The sequence below is a fragment of the Betta splendens genome, chromosome 5 (assembly GCF_900634795.4).
Source record: "Betta splendens chromosome 5, fBetSpl5.4, whole genome shotgun sequence".
Taxonomy (NCBI): Eukaryota; Metazoa; Chordata; class Actinopteri; order Anabantiformes; family Osphronemidae; genus Betta; species Betta splendens.
In genome coordinates, this window is record NC_040885.2 from 17,487,250 (window position 1) to 17,506,668 (window position 19,419).

General features: G+C 52.5%; 3 protein-coding genes across 12 annotated transcripts in view; 2 read left to right on the forward strand and 1 right to left on the reverse strand.

Annotated features, from left to right (window-relative positions):
• The window catches only part of igsf21a (immunoglobin superfamily, member 21a), a 148,585-nt gene extending 136,928 nt beyond the window's left edge, over positions 1 to 11,657 (forward strand). For 9 of the 10 annotated variants that reach the window (XM_055508707.1, XM_041070803.2, XM_055508708.1 and 6 more), the window contains 4 exons: positions 1,992 to 2,092; positions 4,226 to 4,418; positions 7,706 to 7,744; positions 10,269 to 11,657. In XM_055508707.1, coding sequence (XP_055364682.1) covers positions 1,992 to 2,092; positions 4,226 to 4,418; positions 7,706 to 7,744; positions 10,269 to 10,345 — 410 coding nt within the window. In that variant the 3' untranslated portion in view covers positions 10,346 to 11,657. The remainder of the gene's footprint in view (positions 1 to 1,991; positions 2,093 to 4,225; positions 4,419 to 7,705; positions 7,745 to 10,268) is intronic. The other variant, XM_029150395.3, reaches the window with a different exon arrangement.
• Positions 11,658 to 11,800: 143 nt separating this feature from the next.
• On the forward strand, positions 11,801 to 16,749 carry klhdc7a (kelch domain containing 7A). The gene has a single exon (XM_029150354.3). It carries the CDS (start codon positions 13,973 to 13,975, stop codon positions 16,118 to 16,120), a length of 2,148 nt encoding a protein of 715 aa, XP_029006187.1. The 5' UTR covers positions 11,801 to 13,972; the 3' UTR covers positions 16,121 to 16,749.
• A 273-nt stretch (positions 16,750 to 17,022) lies between these two features.
• Positions 17,023 to 19,389, reverse strand: cfap107 (cilia and flagella associated protein 107). The gene is made up of 4 exons (XM_029150478.3): positions 19,143 to 19,389; positions 18,643 to 18,753; positions 18,142 to 18,316; positions 17,023 to 17,938 (listed from the first exon to the last, which is right to left on the reverse strand). Exons 1-4 carry the CDS (start codon positions 19,236 to 19,238, stop codon positions 17,700 to 17,702), a joined length of 621 nt encoding a protein of 206 aa, XP_029006311.1. The 5' UTR covers positions 19,239 to 19,389; the 3' UTR covers positions 17,023 to 17,699.
• Positions 19,390 to 19,419: the final 30 nt, after the last annotated feature.

Genomic DNA, 19,419 nt, shown 5'->3' on the forward strand with positions numbered 1-19,419 from the left:
TAATAAATCTTTCAGAGATTTAATATCGCCACATGAGACAGAGCGACGTTCTGACAATCCAGCGGTGTTGTATTACGCTTCATGAATATTCACAAGCGCCTGCGCTCGCCGTGAAAGCGGACCCGGAGCCGTGAGTGGGGCTCGTGGGGCTGCTGCTGCATGAGGCCGCTCTGCAGCCGCTCACGGCTTCTATGCACGGACGCGGCTGCAGGGGATTCGCTTTGGATGCACGGACGTGAGGCGCTCCTCATGCAGGGGGGGAGAGGAGCGGTGCATTCTGGGTCCGGCTCCTCACACAGAGGGGGGAGAGGAGCGGTGCATTCTGGGTCCGGCTCCTCACACAGAGGGGGGAGAGGAGCGGTGCATTCTGGGTCCAGCTCACATCTCTGCCTGAGCATCAAACGCACCTGTCAGTCGCTTCCTGCCCGCTCGTGCAAAAACAGCCTCGCGTGTGCGTTTGCAGCCTCGTCCGTCCGCTCCGTCTCCCGTCTGGAGGTCGCCTCAGCCAGCGCGTTCGCCTGCCATGAAAGACGGCGCGGCGCCGGCGCGGCCCAGCAGTCAGCCGGGCCTTTCAAGCAGCGCCTCTGTTCCCACAGACCCAGTCACCCAGTTAATGCGACAGGTTTCCTTTCAGCTGCGTGTGTGTGTGCGTGTGTGTGTGTGCGTGCGTGTGTGTGTGCGTGCGTGTGTGTGTGTGTGTGTGTGTCTGTGTGTGTGCGTGTGTCTGTGTGTGCGCGTGCGTGTGTGTGCGTTTGTGTGTGTGTGTGTGTGTGTGTGTGTGTGTGTGTGTGTGTGTGTGTGTGTGTGTGTGTGTGCATGGGTGCGTGCAGCTGAGCGGACCTGTTGATGTCTTGGCTGGGTTTTAAAGCGCACCTGATGCCGCTGCCGTTCTGGAGGACGTGTTTATTCTCTGACCCTTCCTGAAGCGATAACCGCTCCTTCTCGCGGCTGGAGGAGGCGGGGGGGCGAGCTGGGCCGAGCCGGGCCGAGCCGGGCCGGGCCACGGCTCATTTCCCCTGCGAAGCGCTCGCCCTCGGAGCGCCTGCATCCTGTCCATCGCGCCGCCCTAATCAAAGGTGGTGACGCAGGATGCCAACTGCCACTGTTGGAGCAAAGCCCAGAATCAGCCGTCATCTTCCCCAACCATATGCGCTGCAAGCGCCGCGTGACGCCATGACACCAGCACTCAGAAATACTCTTCCGCTGGAAATATGGCGACTCACGACAAAAGAAAATACACCAGTGTTTGGGTCTCACCGTCTCAGATCATACGGACCCAAACCTGCTTGAGTCCTGATCCACACGCAGGCGTGTGGGCGACGGCCGAGCTTCACAGAGGACGCTGTGTTGCCAGATTAATACTTTGTCTGCTTATCTATTTATGTTTGCGTTTAAATATGCATGGAGGCTCCAGTGTGATTTATACTAGGCTGCTGTCCTGCGCGTGTTAACCAGTGGTTTCGATGCCTATACGGACCCAATGCCGGTCACTGTGCAGCTTAGCTCTCATTACAAACGTTACCGTTCTATAACATTATGCAAATCGCTGGTTTCATCTCATCGGTGCAGACGCAGGACGTCCACCGGCCCCGGAATATTAGATTGTGTCTGCTCTGTCTCCGGCTCTGTCCAATTGTTTTAGAGGCCCAGATGAAAGCTATCTGGGGGCTGCTGTCCACACCAAGAAAAGGGAATTAGCTCTCGGAGTGTCCCTTATCGCGCTGCCTCCACCCTCCACCCAGTGCACTCCCATTCTCCTCTGGTAATGAGTATCTGCCCAATTTAGTTCCCTTTCTCTCCAAGGGGGAAGAAATCCAGCACATCCACCGGATGAAAGAATCTGCAGGTCCCTCGCCGGCCGCCCTGTGACCTTAATTGATAGGAAATTGTATTTGTCTCCCTCCTTCTGTGACAAACCAGGTGTCTAACAGGATTTGCTCTCCATGCTCAGTACAATGACCTTTGTCTCTCTGTCTTTTTTCTCCTCGCAGCTGCTCCTAAGGGTCCCAAACTTTTGATGTCCCCCAGCAGGGCGAAGGTAGGGGACACGGTGCGCATCACTGTGCAAGGTTTCCAGGTAGGATCGCCCGGGGTAAGTGCATGGGGTGGAGACGTACGGTGAAGGGCTAAACGCACCCCCCCGCGGGCGCTGGGTTTAGCCCTGTTGTAGTGGCCACTGGATGTGCAGCTTGTCAGACCTCCACATGCAGGCAGCAGGATGCAGTCTGTGCTCAGTAAAGCCTTGAGCCAGAACGTTCTGCACAGAACCACGTAAAATAGGGTCCTGTGTTTAAAGCGAGCTGAAGGTGTCACTGAGTCACACCTTTAACACAAGCGGCCTGTGGATGGTGCTGATGTCTGACAGGAAGGACACATCGATGGAGAGCTAATCGAGCTGCACTACATGCATCATCATCATTAACCGCTGTTTTTAAACATGATTGAATCGAGTGTCTTTTCCTTTTTGTTCTCTGTTGGTTTCATTATAAATTTCTCCAGGTTTAGGCGGCCGAGCTGCTTCTGCACATTTGTACATGTCCTTTTTCTTGGAAGTCTGTTGAGATAAGTTATTATAGGAAGGCTGGTTGCCAGTCGGGCCCTTCGGCATCGTAAGCATCTGCACAGATTGATTGGACCCGAGCTTCGGGGTTTAAGCACTAGATAAGATAATTTTACCTCCAGACTCTGGTACTAAACATGGCAGTTTGCCCTCGGTTTCTTCTTCGGGGCGTTAAGTGGGGAGGATCGAGCTGTGGTACAGTTTCTATTTGTGTTTTTTTGTGTGTTCTTTATGTATGAGATTACACAGCGCGGTGAGGGTGTCTCCAGCTCCCTGCAGAGATCCATTTAATCTGTAGAAACTCTGGTAGTGATGTGATTAATTTAGCTTTTATTTCCCAAACTCTCCCCCAATCTACTGTCTCAACCTCCGCTAAGATTTGAACAGATGCGTTTTATTAACATTAGCATTAGCTAGTGTAGGTCTAAGACTTTCGTAGTTTGGAGCATCTCGTGTTTATGTGAACTGTGAAAAGTTTGGTTTGTGTGAGCAGCTGTAGAAATGATCTCATTTGAACTTGGTCGGTACCAAACAGGTGTAGCTGCAGGGAAGCAGGCCAGAATGTGCATTTGTGAGTGAATGGAGGAGGATGTTCAGGTGCGATACTGTAGAAAGTCGCCCCTTATGCTTGAAGAGCCCCACAGAGAAAGGAAACCGCAGCCTGGACGTCCACGCTCGGCGCTTTCTGCTGGATTTGTTGCCGTCACCTCATAAGTATGACAAATAAACAGCCGCCTGAGTTCAGGCACCTCTGCAGTGGAACTGTGAACCAGACTGAATGAAAGTGTCGGGTCAACATTTATGGTTAGTTACAGCACAGACGTCACCGATGGAACGCCTAATTCATTTATCACACAGCTCATATTGTGGGTTTATCTAAATAGCGAGTGCAGGTTTTATCTCTTTGTGAGCGCGGTGTCTCGCTCGGGGTCCTTTTTATGTCCGCTTTGCTCTGACACAAGGCTGAACTACTGGAACCAAAAGCGTCTCCTACCTAAATGTATCAGGAGGTTTCATTACAACAGCACATAAAACACACGGCCGAGAACCCGGTCACCCTTTATTGTCCAGGTCTGCTGATGTGCTGCCTGCAAATATACTGTAGCTGCTCACTTCCCAGACGTGAGCCGGCCTAAACCAGGGTATTTACAACCAACAGTTGTTTTCAGGCATTAGACTTGGTCTTTACTGGTAAATAGAAATACGAACATATGTAAACTGAGTCAGTGAGATACTGATTCATTTGTTTCACTTCCCAGAAACCCACAGGTAAGAGAGCAAGTCAACAAATAAATACTTACACACTTTCAACAGTTATTTATGTTATATTAATGCATAATATCAATAATATTCCAAGGCATATTTGCCTGAGATGAAAATAAAGGGTTTCCAGGTGTCCGTGCAGTGGATTAAGGTTCTTATCAAAGCAGTAATTCATGCAGGGTTACGTCTTCAAGTAGGAAGAGGAGCTGGTTTTCCCCACGACTCAATAATGTGAAGAGGAAAAGCTGTTGTAAAGTGAAGTGTTGATTATTAATGCATGTTGTTAACTTGCTGTTGCATTAGGGGGAAAAAACCTCACGCTTGTATTATTCATGTATCCTTTGCTCTTAATCTGTAGGCCGACACTCACAGACTGTCTCCCCCCCCCCCTCACCCCCACAGAACGAGGTGTTCCCCGAGCCCCTGTTCACCTGGACGCGGGTCGGGGGCCGCCTCCTGGACGGCAGCGCCGAGCGCGAGGGGAGGGAGCTGATTCTGGAGAGGGTGCCCGCCGAGCTCAACGGCTCCATGTACCGCTGCACGGCCCAGAACCCCCTGGGCTCCACGGATACGCACACTCGTCTCATAGTCTTCGGTGCGTTCGCTCGGCTTGGCAGCGCGCGTGGCCACTACACTGGAGCGGAGCTGAAATCACATTTAACTTTGATTAATTATTAAAACCATGATGAATATGAAACATTTTTTTCTGTAATTGTACAACTTAGCTTCACAAGAAATATCTGGAACACTTATACAACTACACAGTGAAATGTCACAGAAAATTACATAATTCTACAAAAATGTTCTCGTGTGTCTACAGTAGTTTTAAAAATACCACATCTCTGTGACCACTTTTAGGTGGAAATCATTAATGCAGCGGAATGTGTGATTAATAAGAGATTGTGTCGCTAATTGGCTCGACAGCACTTTGTTTTTAGGGCTGCACTTAGTGAGGATAACTGTTCTGCAGCAGGGGGTTTAGTGACTGTTCTGTCAATGGTACAACGCGAACGCCAGCGTCCAACTGTGGCGTCAAAGCCTCGTGTGGGAAAAAAGGCCCCGTCGCCGCCAGCGCTGGAAATGCTCTTTGTTTAATGGGCAACGCAGGACAACACATTCACCACAGCCTGGAAACAGTGGGTTTGCTGCCGCAGGATGTTCCCCTCGTTGTGAGTCAGCGGAGGGTTTGGAGAGGATTATGTCGCTACGTTGATGCTAGTGTCTTATTAATGTCAGTGCACCAGGAGAAATAGATTCGGTGGCATTTACGGACTTTTTTATTAGCCTGTGAACGCTTCTCTGTGTCTTCTCGGTGTGTGTGCAGACGTGTCCGACAGGCCAGAGCCCCTGTGCGGCCGGATCAGGCAGGAGCAGCCCTTTGCTGGAGGTTGGAGACGGGTCGAGTGCTGCCAGTGCTGTTATAGATTAGGTTGTTGTCAGCTAAGTGTAAACATGTTGTCGTTATAATTGAAACGTGAGTGTGAGTGTAGACGGATCGACGCGTCGGTGTAGGTTTGAACAATCTCCCACAGCGGTCATTGATTAGGACTCTTGAATCCATGGTTAACGCAGCCGGGGGGAGAGCTCAGCTCTTGTTCCTTGATGTCGTTATTGTTCAGCATTGTCCCTCTCCACCGCTGCCAATCCCACCCGCGTCCCAGATGCTAACTATCGGGGAGCGTCGCAGCTCTGATCATAATGGCTCTGTCACGGCTGAATGGAGCCATTAGAAGACATTGATGCGCTTTGTTCATAAAAGAGACTTGTGTTTGAAAGCACAGACAATGTTATTATAGATGGCGCGATGCAACACTCTCCTTTTCTGAAAAAATAAATAAATAAATAAAATCGGGGCTTTGACACTTGCTCTGTGCAAAAGTCAAGACATAAAAGGAGCAGGAGATCTTTTCCCAGCAGTAATATGTGTGGCACACGCGCACATCTTCAGCCCTAGAGTGGCCTATTAACGTAAATCAGGTCGACACCGTTTTCATGCTTCATCGGCTCCGCAACAAAGAATATTGTATCCATCTTTTTTTTTTTTTTTAAATCCTCCTGCCTCAAACACTTCTGTGAACAGGGTTTAAAGTATGTCCCAAATGTACAAATTACTGGGCGGGTCCAATAAGAAGCCACTTTAAGAGGAAAGTGCCACTTCAGGGAGGCGTTACCTCGGGAGGCGTTTTGCTGCGAAGAGCACTAATGTCTGTTTAACACCCCGATGCACCCTCAGGTACCATCGGCTGCGCGGCCGCGGCCCATCTGTCTGCCTGCTCCTCCTAGATTGCTTCCACTCACGCAGGGGAAGCAAATGGTGATTAAGTGACCTTGGCACCGTCCCCCATGGCCTTGAGATTAGATGCTTCTCCTCTCTCGCTGCCGGGAAAATAGATGGAGGTATTGGAGGGATCCGCTGTAAAGTGTTCAATATCCATCATCAGGAATAATGGAGTCTAATGAGCCTGGTGTAGAGGCTTCCACCAGCGCTCGCGTCCTGATGATCTGCATCTTTAGCCGCCGTCACTGATAATACGCAGTGAGACGACAGCCGAGTAAGTCAGCGCCGGGCAGCGACTCGGCGCCGGATCTGCACACGCAAGCAGAAGCCCGCGTGTAAATGAGCCGCTCGCTGGTCTGAGGAGCTGCTATCGGAGCAGGAGGTTCCCCATCGCGCCGCGTGCGCCGAGTCCAGCCTCCGGGAGTAGATCACGGTGGATTTAGTGGGTGGGGGGGTTCCTCACCCCTCGCTTCCTCACCCCTCGCTTCCTCACCCCCGTTTCCTCTCCCCTCGTTTCCTCACCCCTCGCTCCCTCACCCCCCGCTTCCTCACCCCTCGCTTCCTCACCCCTCGTTTCCTCACCCCTCCGGCTTCCTCACTCCTCGCTTCCTCACCCCTCGTTTCCTCTCCCCTCGTTTCCTCACCCCTCATTTCCTCACCCCTCATTTCCTCACCCCTCGCTTCCTCACCCCTTGTTTCTTCACCCCTCCCGCTTCCTCACCCCTCGTTTCCTCACCCCTCGTTTCCTCACCCCTCATTTCCTCACCCTTCGCTTCCTCACCCCTTGTTTCTTCACCCCTCCCGCTTCCTCACCCCTCGTTTCCTGACCCCTCCCGCTTCCTCACTCCTTGCTTCCTCACCCCCCTCGTTTCCTCACCCCTCATTTTCTCACCCCTCGTTTCCTCACCCCTCCCGCTTCCTCACCCCTCGCTTCTTCACCCCTCCCGCTTCCTTACCCCTCCCGCTTCCTTACCCCTTGCTCCCTCACCCCTCACGCTCCCTCACCCCTTGCTCCCTCACCCCTCACGCTCCCTCACCCCTCGTTTCCTCACCCCTCCCGCATCCTCACCCCTCCCGCTCCCTCACCCCTCGCTCCTTCACCCCTCGTTTCCTCACCCCTCCCGCTCCCTCACCCCTCGCTTCTTCACCCCTCCCGCATCCTCACCCCTCCCGCTCCCTCACCCCTCGCTCCCTCACCCCTCGCTCCCTCACCCCTCGCTTCCTCACCCCTCCCACCTCCTCTTCATCCCTCAGAGAACCTCACAAACACGGCGTGTTGTGCGGAGGCAGACACGGGAGCTGCTCTTCAAGGTCCGTTCCTCCAAACATCCTCCGGCCGTCGGGCCTCAGCTGCAGTGTTCTGGTTCTGGTTCTGGTGCGCCGCCCTGTTCCCACCTCCATTACCGGGCCCCGTCTCTCTCACAGGGGATGTGCCATTTAGCGTGTGCTCCGGCACCCTCGGAGCTCGGCTTCATTAGAAAGCCACCGCCTCAGCCTTCGCCTTCTCCTTGTGCTTTTTTGTCCTATTATTTCACTCAGCAAGAGCTGCATCGTTCCATCGACTCTCTGTTGATCTTTTTTTCTCCTGTCTTTGTTTCCAACAGAGAATCCAAGCATGATGAAGAACACGCAGAATCAGAACAGTAAGTACGTTACGCTCCCCAACGGCGGCTCTGACTGTGAGTGTGAGTCCGGCTGATCCGCTCAGGCATCGGTTCTGTCGTACAGCACGTGACGCGGACCTGAACCCAAACGTGACAGTCTGCGCTCAGGAACCGCGTGCCCACGTCTGGCACCTTCCACACACAGCGTCCCGTATTGACAGGTGGATGCTTCTCACGGCGTCCTGAATGCATTGGCCCAGATCGGCTGCCTGCGTGATCCGGCCGGGTTTAATCTGTGCCGATGCTCGGGAGCAGAGAGTAACGAGCTCCTGCCAGTGACTAACGGCGCCTGTCACTTTGGGTTGAGTGCCAGATTATTGGTGCTTCATATGTGCAGCGGTGGCTCATTTGCGGCGACTGAGATTATCATACGTAAAGATGAGGGATTGTCAGGAGGCGCCGCAGGGCTGTGACAACAACCTCTCCATCTCGCCCCTCTCTCTGCCACTTCTCCTCTCCTCCCACTTCAATCTTTGTGTCTGTCTTCCTCTTCCTCCTCTCTGACTCATCATCCTCGCTCTCTGTCTTCCAGTGCCAGCATCGCCTCCTTTTCATCCATTTCCGTTTGCTCGTTTTTATTTTCCTCCTGCCTCTGTCTCTGCTCGTTCTTGCCCCCCCCCCCCCCCCCCCCCCCCCCCCCCGCCTGCCTCGCAATCTCTGATTATGATGCAGATTTGCCGGCACTCAGGCCTTATGGCCGGGGCAGATTATGATGTAGGGTGAAAAAGATTCAATTCTGACTAAACAGCCGGAGTCTTGTCAGATGGGCTTTTGAAGTACGAAGTGCTCCAAGACTCACCGAGATTGAAATCAGCGTGTGACCCTGCGGAAGCAGCTCTGCGAGTTTAGCCGCGGGGGTTAGAAAAACTCCACAGAAACAGATTAATTTCTATGAGCGGGAGGCCTGCGCTCCACTCCTGCATTCTGTCGATAATATGGCAGAATGTTTAGGTCAGTTCATGCAGTCGCTAGAAAAATAGAATCCTCAGTGTGATAATGTGAAACACATCAGCACCGTGAAGCCGGGATCGATAAACACCTGTATTTTAATAGATTTTTTTGTCGCATTGAGTTGTTGTTGATGAACTGGAAAATATATTAGAACCCTGTAATTGCCCAGCGTATGATCCCGTCAGCATGTGTATGATGTGCATGTTTGTCCCTGGATGCTGTGTGAACAGCTTCCCAGGCAGATGGCGAGCGCAGCTATCTTTAAGCTAAAGCGCCCCGCTCACATGAGATTTATAGGCCCGTGCTCTGATACGGCTCCGCTCCCTTCGCTCATTTCCCTGCTCGTTTCATAAACACCTAATTATTCTCCTCTCATCCTCTCTCCGACTCTGCGTTTGTTGCTCTCTTCCTCTCTTTACCTTTCCCCCGTCACCGCCGGCCGTCTCTCAGGGATGCAAATCGGAAAATGCAAATGCAGTGACGAGGCGCAGGAGCAGGTGTGTCACAGCGCGGACAGAATCAGGTCAGCGCGGACGCGCAGACACGCCTCGCATGCGAGTCAAAGCGGGACGCGACCGGTCAAAGCGGGACGCGGCCGGGCCCGGAGGTCACCGTGCACATGCCGGCCACTTAATGGCTGAATACCAAGTCCTGGCCCGGTGTGTGTGTGTGTGTGTGGGGGGGGGACCACCCGGCCGGCCCGACTCAGACACACAGCACTACGCTCCCCACGAGGGGCCGCGTTCATTCATCTTTGTCAAAAATCCAATCTCGCAGACAACTTGTCAAAGCGCAGTATGAGCATGAGCTGCATTTAATGAATGATCAGGTTGGAGGAGTGAGGCCGAGGACAAAGCTGTGACAGGTTTCCTGTCAGCGGACGGCGTCACCGTGTGGCCGAGACGCAGTCGCAGCGTAGAGCGAATATTAGGACTAACGAAGGCCCTGCGTTGCAGCGTTTCTGGCAGCTGTGACACGAAACGCTGCTCTGAGAACAGAGGTCAGACGAGCGACGGAACCAGACGGGAAAAGGGAAGGTTTGAGGAGGCGGCTAATTTGAGTCTTTGCATAACTTCATATATGCAGGAACTGTGTTAGGTTTTAAGCAGACGTTTCAGGTCCAGCACTTCTGAGGCAGAGTCATGTTTTATTAAAAAGAGCATGTTGCCACAGAATTCAGTTCCAGTTGTCTGGAAAAAAAATCAGGTTGGCAAATGCACTGAGGTCTGAGCCAAAAGCTGAAGGCAAACAGATGGCTGGGTGAGCTGCATCTATGATTGTAGACTGGAAGGGGACCTCAGATGATGATCTTATGGTTGGATGAGCCCATTACAAAATGCAGTGATGTACTTATTGAGAAGATCCGCTTGTTACCGTCTAATGTTGTGTGACTGGCGTGATCCGAGCCGAGTCGCTCGTATGGACCGCGACCGGATCACGGAGCCGCTCGGCGCCGTGGACACGCGGATCCACACCCACAGTCTGGGGCAGCCGTGAGTTGGCGTGTCGTGTGCTCCTCGTCTGATTGGCTGTGTGTGTCTGCTGCTCGTAGATGGCGCCCGCCGCCTGGACGCGCTCGGACTAACGTGGACGGCCCTCGTCCTCACAGTGACAGCGGAGCTGACGTGAAAGCGCCCTTCAACGACACACACACGCACACACACACACACACGCACACACACACACACGCACACACACACACGCACACACACACACGCACACACACGCACACACACGCACGCACACACACACACACGCACGCACGCACGCACGCACGCACGCACACACACACACACACACGCACACACACACACACACACACACACACACACACACACACACACACTCTTACCGCGGTCCTGCAAGCCTTCTCCAGCCATCAACAGACCCTCCATGCGTGAGTCGATCAGGAAGCGGCGCCGCCACCGGACGGCGCACCACTGTTTTTGTAACGGACCAATGACATCAGAAGAACAAGGTGACGGACAACGACCACATCCTATATATGCCCCGCCCAGTTACGCCCTCTTTTGTTTCTTGTCCCACATCTGCCTGTTGATCAATAAATCGGTTGGTTTGAAAAGAAAAGAAAAAAAGCCCTGGGATTTTACTTTGGTAAGTGCCGTGTGGTGGGTGTGACGTGAGGAGTGGAACTGGCTCTGGCTTCGCCGCCGCATCAACCACGCCCGTCTGCTGCGTGTCCTGGGACGCGCTGATCAGCAGCAACTGATAATCCAGCGGGGAATAAACACAGATGCTCGATGAGAACATTGTTTCGTTTTTTTTATTATTATTAATATACAAGTATTCCTTTTTTCTGATGGCTCAGAATGTACATGGATTTAAATGCATTGCGAAACTATAAAAAAAGAATCTCCTTTTTGAGTGTATTTTGTGTACATCAGTGTAAATATTGAAAATAATTAAAGAGGCTATATGGGTTCCGGTGAGGGAGGGTCGCTGAGCTCCTCGGAGTTTACACTTGTCCACCTTTGTTTGTACTTCATTCAACACTGTCTCCAGAGATCATCCTTGGCTGGAAGGACAAAAACATTGACAGCCTTTCTGTTTCTCATTTGGGCTTTTTCTATCTACACGGCTGGTCTGCAGGGACAGTAAAAAATGATCTAACATATGTCTACTGTTATGGGGTTGTGGTGCATGTGACGTTTGACGATGATTTCTCTTTTCGGTGTGTTGCGATTGACAGCACTGCAACTCATTGTCACTGGCCTGTAATCCAGTTATTTACTTGTGACATACTATCTTAAGTAACCTACATTGTGTACAATGCGTAACTCTTACCCAGACATTTACGGTACTAGTCGGATCATCTTAGCCGCCATTTGCAGGGAGGTGCTGCCTGAGGCAGTGTGTGTAAACGGGCTTGTTGGATTTGTTTCATTTCACCTGTATTAAAATGGACAGATGATAAAACCCACCAGCTCTGACTTTACTTAAAGCTCTGTGTGCAACACGTGGGACATGTTTAGCTCCGTCTGACCCGGCGCCGATCCCTCCTCGCGCGGCGCTTTTGACAGCAGCCTGCCGATGCCAGGAGACGGATCTGTTCTGATGTGTGTGCAGCTACGGGCGACTCCCGTCTTTAGTTAGTCAGATACTTCTGTCTGTGACCCCGGCGTTGCTTCTGAGGAGATTGCGACATTGCTTCTGCTCGTTCGCTCCCGGTTAGCGATAGCTCATTGCACAGTGAGCCTGCAGTTTTTTGGTCTTCACAAGAATTGCAATTTTAGCTATTCTAAGGACACAACATGTATTAAGGGATTATGGTTTAAAGCAGGTGCGAGGAGAGCAGAGATTTTTAGGCTTAGGCGACTAGAAAGGAATGACCTGCAGGATCCATTTGGGACACGAGCTCCATATTCCTGCATTTGGGAAATGAGACCTGCATAGTGTGTCCACTTCCATTCGAGAGGCTCCTCTGTGGGTTTGGTCTGTTTTTGCCATACATGATGCATGGGTTCATCTAGTCATACTAAGCATCACGCCAGGGACAGAATAATCTAGAATGAATGATCGCTTTGTCTAAAGTAATACTTGTAACATCATTCTGGACCAAGAAACCAAAATAAGACCAGTAAGAGCCCTTTAAATGTTTGTCTTTATTCCATTTTTAAATTTGAATTCTTTTAGTCCTGACTGAGTCGTTCTGTTGCTTTCTCAGGACTGATTGCTCTCAATTATAAGCACATCGTTGTGAAAACAAGGTCGCGCTTATTTATGAACCTTTTATTTACGCATGAGGAAGCCGTTGCGCTGCTCTTTAGAAGTCAGTGGAGGTCAGTTATGTTTGTGACGAGGCTGGATGACTCCCGCACATTACGTTTGCACCGCTGCAGCTCTCTTTCCTTTATGTATTTCGGCATTTTATAAGAAACGGTTTAAGAGCTTTGATTGTCACAAGCCGCATCCTTGACTGACTGGATGCTCCCTCAGCCGCGGTGCCACGCTTCGCTAATCTCCATACTTATTATATACAACAAAAGTACATTCTTTTCGTGCCTTCTGTTCTTGTTCAGTCACATGTTGCAAACCTATAATGGAAGGCAACACTCACCAAGACGCGGGAGTGTCTCCACACTACAATGCAAGAATTATTTACAATCGAATTTGCCGGCACACAGTCGTATACAGACGCCGGGAGCCACAGTGAGGATAAGAAGCTGATGTGAATTATTCAGGAGTCAGCCAGGCTTGCAGAATCCGGTTCCCTTCGCGGCGTATCGGGTGACCAGGCGGCGCCCTCCTCGGCTGGGACACCTGACACACCCCCCGTGTGCCTTTCATGGTGCACCTTTAAAGGGCCGTGCAGGCTGCGGTTAGAATAAACACGGCCCTGTTGTCGGCTGCAGCCTTGTCCCAGTGTATTATCAGCAGCACAAATGACAGTCTGACAGCAGCACCTGAACGCCGCGCCTCCCGTGTGATAGAGCCGCATGTTTGCATCTCAGTAAAGCAGGAAAATGAATGACATTGTCAGGCTTCTCAGTCGACGCGTCTTCCATCTGGCTCCTGTTTTTTTCCAGTTTGTTTTGGATTATTTACAGCCCTGTGTGGTTATAATACCAAGCGAATGCCATTTAGTTGTCTAAGAGCAATCCTCAGCTTCTTTTTCAGAGTAATTTCAGCGTCGGCGCTGGCACAGAAAAAGTTTTGATCCGTGGCATGACTGTGCAAACAGATGTATCCTGCTTATTACGCGTTTGAGAGATGTCATCTATCACCGCTCCCCACCCCTTACTCAAACTGTTTTCCTTCTGCTGCTTTGGATGTGTGTAGAGCCAGTGAGGGAGCATCATCTATTTTGGCTTTATGGACACTTTCAAGAATTCATAGTAAAGTTAAGCCGGACTCCTTATCATGTAAATACTAAGAGAAATGCAACAATGACGCAACCTAAATAAACTCTGGGTTGTTGCCTGTTCAAAAGGTTCTTAGATGCCGTGGGAAAAGCTTTGGCGAGTTAGATTGCATAACCAAATGTTGATCTATGTGGTATTTACATATTCTGTGTATGGGCACTGAATCTGCATCTAATTTGCCACAGGTAAAGCATGACCGCGGCCCCGCCTCCGCAGGGCAGGGATGCAAATAGTACCTCTAGAGGTGTCATTTTACAGCAAAGAGGTGCAGTCATCAGATCTGCACAACAAAACCAGAGAGCATGCTCCCGTCAGCTGAGCGTTAGTCAACAGGATCAGCCAACCGCTCGCCACCGCTCTCACCGATCCAGCGATGCCTATCGCAGAGCTCCTGGGAGTCCAGGTCGACATGCAGCTCCTGCTCAAGCTGGGTCTGTCGGTAGCTGCCGTGCTGCTGGTTTCGTGGGCCTACAGGTTCCACAGCTCCAGGGAAGCAGAGAAAACCCAGGTCGGTGTCGAGGAGGCGCCGCATGCGTCCGACCCACGGGAGCGGAGGCAGCGGTCCAGACGCCTGGACGTGGACCCAGACCCTGATGATCCGACACGGGACCGGGACATGCCAGCTGAATCTCACCCTCACCCAGCTGAAAACTGCGAAGATGCTGTTTCATCATCCTTTGACCAAGATATCATCACGAAAGCACAGAAACCCAGTCGTCAGACGGAAGCACGGGTTGCCACCAGTCACATTCCACTGGGATCTGCTTTGAACCTTCCGGATCCTGCAGAGAAGTGGACGGCAGCTACGACAGGGCGCCGCTCCCCCTGCCTCCTGCAGAAGCTGGAGGGCAGCATGGGTGTGGGCAGGGAGTTAAGGCAGGACCTGGAGTGCCAGGGGGCTTATTCCAGCTTCCTCTCCAAGGCCGAGATCAAAGTGGAGGACGCTCAACTGGTACTGGAAGGAAGAGGCGACCAGATTGTGCATGGAAAGATATATGATTACTATGTTGAGTCCTCGTCCCAGTCTATTACGGAGTCAAAGGCAGCGCCGGGTCAATATGAGAGGAATGCCCAGTCACCGCCGGCGGAGTTTGGAAGCCGTGGCAGCAGCCTCTCAGACTCTCTGTCCTCTCTGAGCCCCATCATTATGCGGGATCTGGTTGATCGCTGCTCAGCAGGAAGCCAGACGCATCCTGCGAGGCCTGTGCTCCTACGCAAGCAGAGCTACCTCTCTGCTGCAGAGCAATGTGAGCTCCCCGGTCCTCCCTCCACTCCCATGACTGACCCGCTGGCCTCAAGCAGCGAGGAGTCCATCTCTGTTCAAACCAGGATCAGTCCCTCAACAGACCGCAAAGACCTGATGATGCAGGAGGGGCCTGAGGCAGCGTCTGTGGATGATGTGGAGAGCCTGAAGAGGAAGCTTGATCTGGGCAACTGTTTGGAGATGTTGACCCTGGCCAAAAAAAACAACCAGACGGCCGTTCAACAGGCCGCTCTGAGGGTCATGTCGGACAACTACCTCCATGTGCTCAAGGAGCCCGGCCTTTATGGGCGGCTAATGGCGGACGAGCGGGAAAATATCCAGAAGCAGAGAATGAGGGGACGGAGATTCGTCATGGTGGCAGATATGGACCCTCAAGACTGGGCAAGGAATGCGGCAGCGAGGACAATGGAGCCGGAGCAGAAGGGGACATCCAGTGCAGTGTACTATTATGATGACTACAAAGACTCCTGGCACACGCTCTGTGTCATCCCACAGGAGGTCGTCTCCAAAGCCTGCGCCATGTGCACAATGGACAACTACTTATTTGTGGCGCTGGGTTGCCAGGGCACACACAGCGAGATGACGCCGTCGAGGCGAGTGTTTTGCTACAATCCTTTGACATCCATTTGGAAAGAGATCAGTCCCATGAACGAGGCCAGGCCGCGGTGCAAGCTGGCAGCGCTGGACGGCTGCATCTACGCCATCGGAGGCGAGTGCCTGTCCTCGGTGGAGCGCTACGACCCGCGCGCGGACCGCTGGGCGTTCGTGGCGCCGCTGCCCAACGACACCTTCGCCGTGGCGCATCACGTGGCCGTCTGCGGCGGCGAGCTCTTCGTGTCCGGGGGCAGCCTCCGATGCATGCTGCTGCGCTACAGCCCCCGGAGCAACGCGTGGAGGGCGGGGCTGCTGGCGGGCAGCAGGGACCGCACCGCCGACTTGGTGGCGGTGGGCCCGTTCCTGTACCGCTTCGACGTGAACCCCCTGCTGGGCGTCGGCGCCTACCGCTACCACACGGTGGCGCGCCTGTGGTACGAGTGCAGCTCCAAGCGGCTGCAGCGCTGCCCGGCCTTCCAGTGCGTGGCCCTGGACAACGCCATCTACTGCGTCAGCCGGCAGTTCACCATGAGGTTCGAGGCCGATGAGGTGTCGCCGGGTTTCAGCGATGACGATTTGAGTGTCCTCTCTGCAGCAAAGGGCATACTGTTCCCCTTTGTCCTCTCACTCCCTGATAAGAGGTCTCAGCAGACCAGCGTGTGAGGACGACTCGGTTTTCTACTGATAAGATTAGGTGGTGATGGAGTGTCTCTGCAGAAATATGCTTTACATCTTGTCGACTGGGTGGGTTTTTGTAAAGGATGATATTCAACCCAGCCTCACATGCTACTGCACTAACATTTGTTTTCATTAGCTTAAGGTGTTTTTCCGCTCGCCTGCTCCGTGCGCTCAGACTGGGTCTTGTGTGTATTATGCTGTGGCGCTGGCACCCGAAATGAAGTATTATTTGCTTATTGGTAGTCAAACTACTATTTGCTTAGATTTACGCAAGACGTGCTGCCATGTAAGTTGTTATTTCCTTTGATTTGCCACTCCTTCCTGTCACTGTGCTAGTTTTATGTCATCCCAGATGCTTAACCTCTTTTGCAGCGGAGACAATTTTTAAATAAGTCTCAGAGTAAATGAGTTCATTCTGCTCTAATACATTACAGACAGTAGCCGATGTGGTGACGATCCATCACCGTGCTCCGCTGTGTAGGGCACAAATATAACTTACACAGTGGCCTGGATACAGTACAATTATCCACAGTTGCTCTTTAAGAATGACAGGATCGAAATGAACACGTCAGACGTTATGAATCGGTGAGCTTTTGGAAACATTTGTCACTACCTTTGAAAGTCTTCCAGCTCTCAGACTCGTAGTTATTTTTTAACCTTATTCAATTTTTTCCCTAAATCACCACTAACAACATTAAATGTTCTTTGTACCTGTTAAACATTGTTGTTTTGCAATTTGTTGTTTCACAAGCATAAAGGCAAAACTCAAACGTGTCATTTATTGCATATAAATCCACAATTAGAGGACCAAGCTATTGTAACAGAAGAACACATAATGGTTAAGTGTTTAAAAATGACATTAAAAATGGAAATACGCTGACAAATGGTTGGAAATTTAAATCCCTCATCGTGTTTATTAATAACCAGGTCTCTCCGTCAGAAGCAGGAAGCTCGGGACGCAGCACGCGCCGCCCGCTTCCACCGTGACGTGCGTCCGTAGCGCCATCATGTGGCTCGCGCGGCAAACGCCGCCCGCTTGGAGACGACGCGCCGCCGAGGCGTCACGTGACGCGCGGGCGTCCGCAGCGCAGCGCAGCGCAGTGATTAACCAACTAACAGCGGGTGAAACGCGGGGCTTCAGCTGCGCTGAAAGGACGCACGCGGGCGGGAAGCGGGAGGCGGCGCAGATGGCTGACCATCAAACAGAAGCGCCTTTGATTCTTCCTAATTAAACACTTTGATTCCCTGTAATTAAACACCTAATGGAACGGGAGTCAGACACGTCCCTTCAGACGCCGCCTTGGACTCGTGGGTTCTGGTGGAGACGCAGGTCAGCTGCCGTCCACATTTGTTGTGCTCTTTTGTTTTTTTACCTGCAGCTCTGCTATCACATCATGGAGTTTGTATGAATGGAACATATTTTCATCACAGTCTACACCTTGATATACTGTAAACAAAATGGCCACATACAGCAGCAGTGTTCATGTTTTCATTTCCTTAAATGTCCCAAATGATGGACTTGGTTAGATTTTATAACCCACACATACAACAGCTGTGACGCGGGTCATCGGGCCGGGCCCAGGCAGGGATCCGGCACCTGCAGCATCGGGCCCCACCTCAGGCCCAGGTCCTTGTTGTCGCGGTTGGCTGCGTGGAGGTGGCTGGAGCGCTCGCGCGGGGCCCTGGCGGCGCGGCGCCGGCAGAAGGCGCTGAGCGGGTGCCGCTGGTACTCGGACCTGTAGACGCTCGGCGCCGGCGGGCGCTGCTCCGTGGACTGCGGCGGCTCGTGGACGGCTGGAAGAGCTGGGAGAAGCAGAGGACGCCAACGGTTACGGCGGCCGCTCGTTACAGCGGCGGCTAATTTGGACCATCGAAAGGCATCGGCCGTTTAATATTTCATGAACACAACAAACACGCTGAAGGTTGTTTGTTGCCTGGACGCGTTAAAATAAGGTCCTATGAGTAATATGGGCCTTGGAGCCGCGGTGCTGTTTATTTTCTCCTACCAGACGTTGGCCGGTGGCTCCGCTCAGGTTGCCGCGCCGAGCTGTCCGGGCGCCAGCAGCGCAGATTGGGCAGCGCGCTGGTGCGATTAGGCCCGAAGCTCTGCTCGTAATGCGTCATCAGGCGGCGAGTGGACGGCGCGCCTCCGTGTGCAAATAGCAGCTTGGACGGGAGCCCCTGAAAAGCCACACACAGACCGGCCTCCCTGGATTAAGCTGCGGAGGTCGTGGCCTGTTCTCTTGCAAAAAATCTTCAAGGGCTCTTCGTGTGACAGCAGCAAATTGCTCTAAGTGCCCACTAGGACTGATGATTATACACATTTCTCACAACTGCTGAGTCTAAGCAGAAACTTGCTTTCATAAAGAGTTTTATCACAAGCCTTTATCTGGGCCGTCAATATTATGCAGAAGTGGCCGCAGTCTGAGGGAGAAAGCCCTGACTTGCAGGGTTCTGACAGGCATTCAATTGGTGTTAACGCCATGAATGAGCGCTTAAAGGCTGACCTCAGCTCTCAGCAGGGCAGATCTTCTCTCCGAGGTGTCTGGCTTGAAGTCCCAGTGGGGCCGGTAGTCTGCGCGATTAGTGCTGCTGGCGGCCCGCGGCTCCCGGCTGAACTGTGTCAGACAGAATAAACAGGCGTCGCAGAGGGGAGCGAGGACAACCGGCAAACGGGTGCTTGAGCAATGGGCCCGGCGCCGGGATCAGCAAAGCTCGCACTTGGCCATCGATTCGCACCGTTGCGCCGCGTTTCTAAAGCCATTTCTCCTCTCGGATCCTGAACCAGCAGCCTGTGGCCGAACCTGCCGTCAATGCAATTAGTCTCCTGCTACGGCCTCTCCCAGCGGGAGCCCGTGCTGATGTGGCTGAACCGCGGCCGCCTAATCACTTTAATATAGATTGGAGTTCCGACGGAGGTGCTGCAGCGCCACGGGCACGCTGTCACGGACACGCGTTACGTTTGGATCTGTAAGAAAGGCTCCGGACGGACGGACGCGGCGCTCACCTGAAGCCTGTCTTCTGCCCAGTTGCCCAGCAGCACCTTGCTGGCGTACTTCTGCTCGATTCTCCACCCGGGTTGGGCCCATTTGTCCTGGTTCATGCTGGGCTAGCGGGTGGACGCGCTCACCTGGCATAGACAGTGGAGGGGAACTCGAAGACCTGCGTTGCCATGGATACAACAAACAGTGAAAGGGAAGACGGGCAGAGTATTGTGGGAGCGGAGGGATGTGATGTTTATTTAAAGGAAATGCACCACTTAAAACCAGTCCTTCAGACTTCAC

Coding starts and splice junctions, on each gene's coding strand:
- klhdc7a (XM_029150354.3), top strand. CDS start 13,973: ATGCCTATCGCAGAGCTCCTGGGAGTCCAGGTCGACATGCAGCTCCTG.
- cfap107 (XM_029150478.3), bottom strand. CDS start 19,238: ATGAACCAGGACAAATGGGCCCAACCCGGGTGGAGAATCGAGCAGAAG. Junction 18,754..19,142: donor GGGCAGAAGACAGGCTTCAG/GTGAGCGCCGCG, acceptor TGTCTGACACAG/TTCAGCCGGGAGCCGCGGGC. Junction 18,317..18,642: donor CTGCCCTGCTGAGAGCTGAG/GTCAGCCTTTAA, acceptor GTGGCTTTTCAG/GGGCTCCCGTCCAAGCTGCT.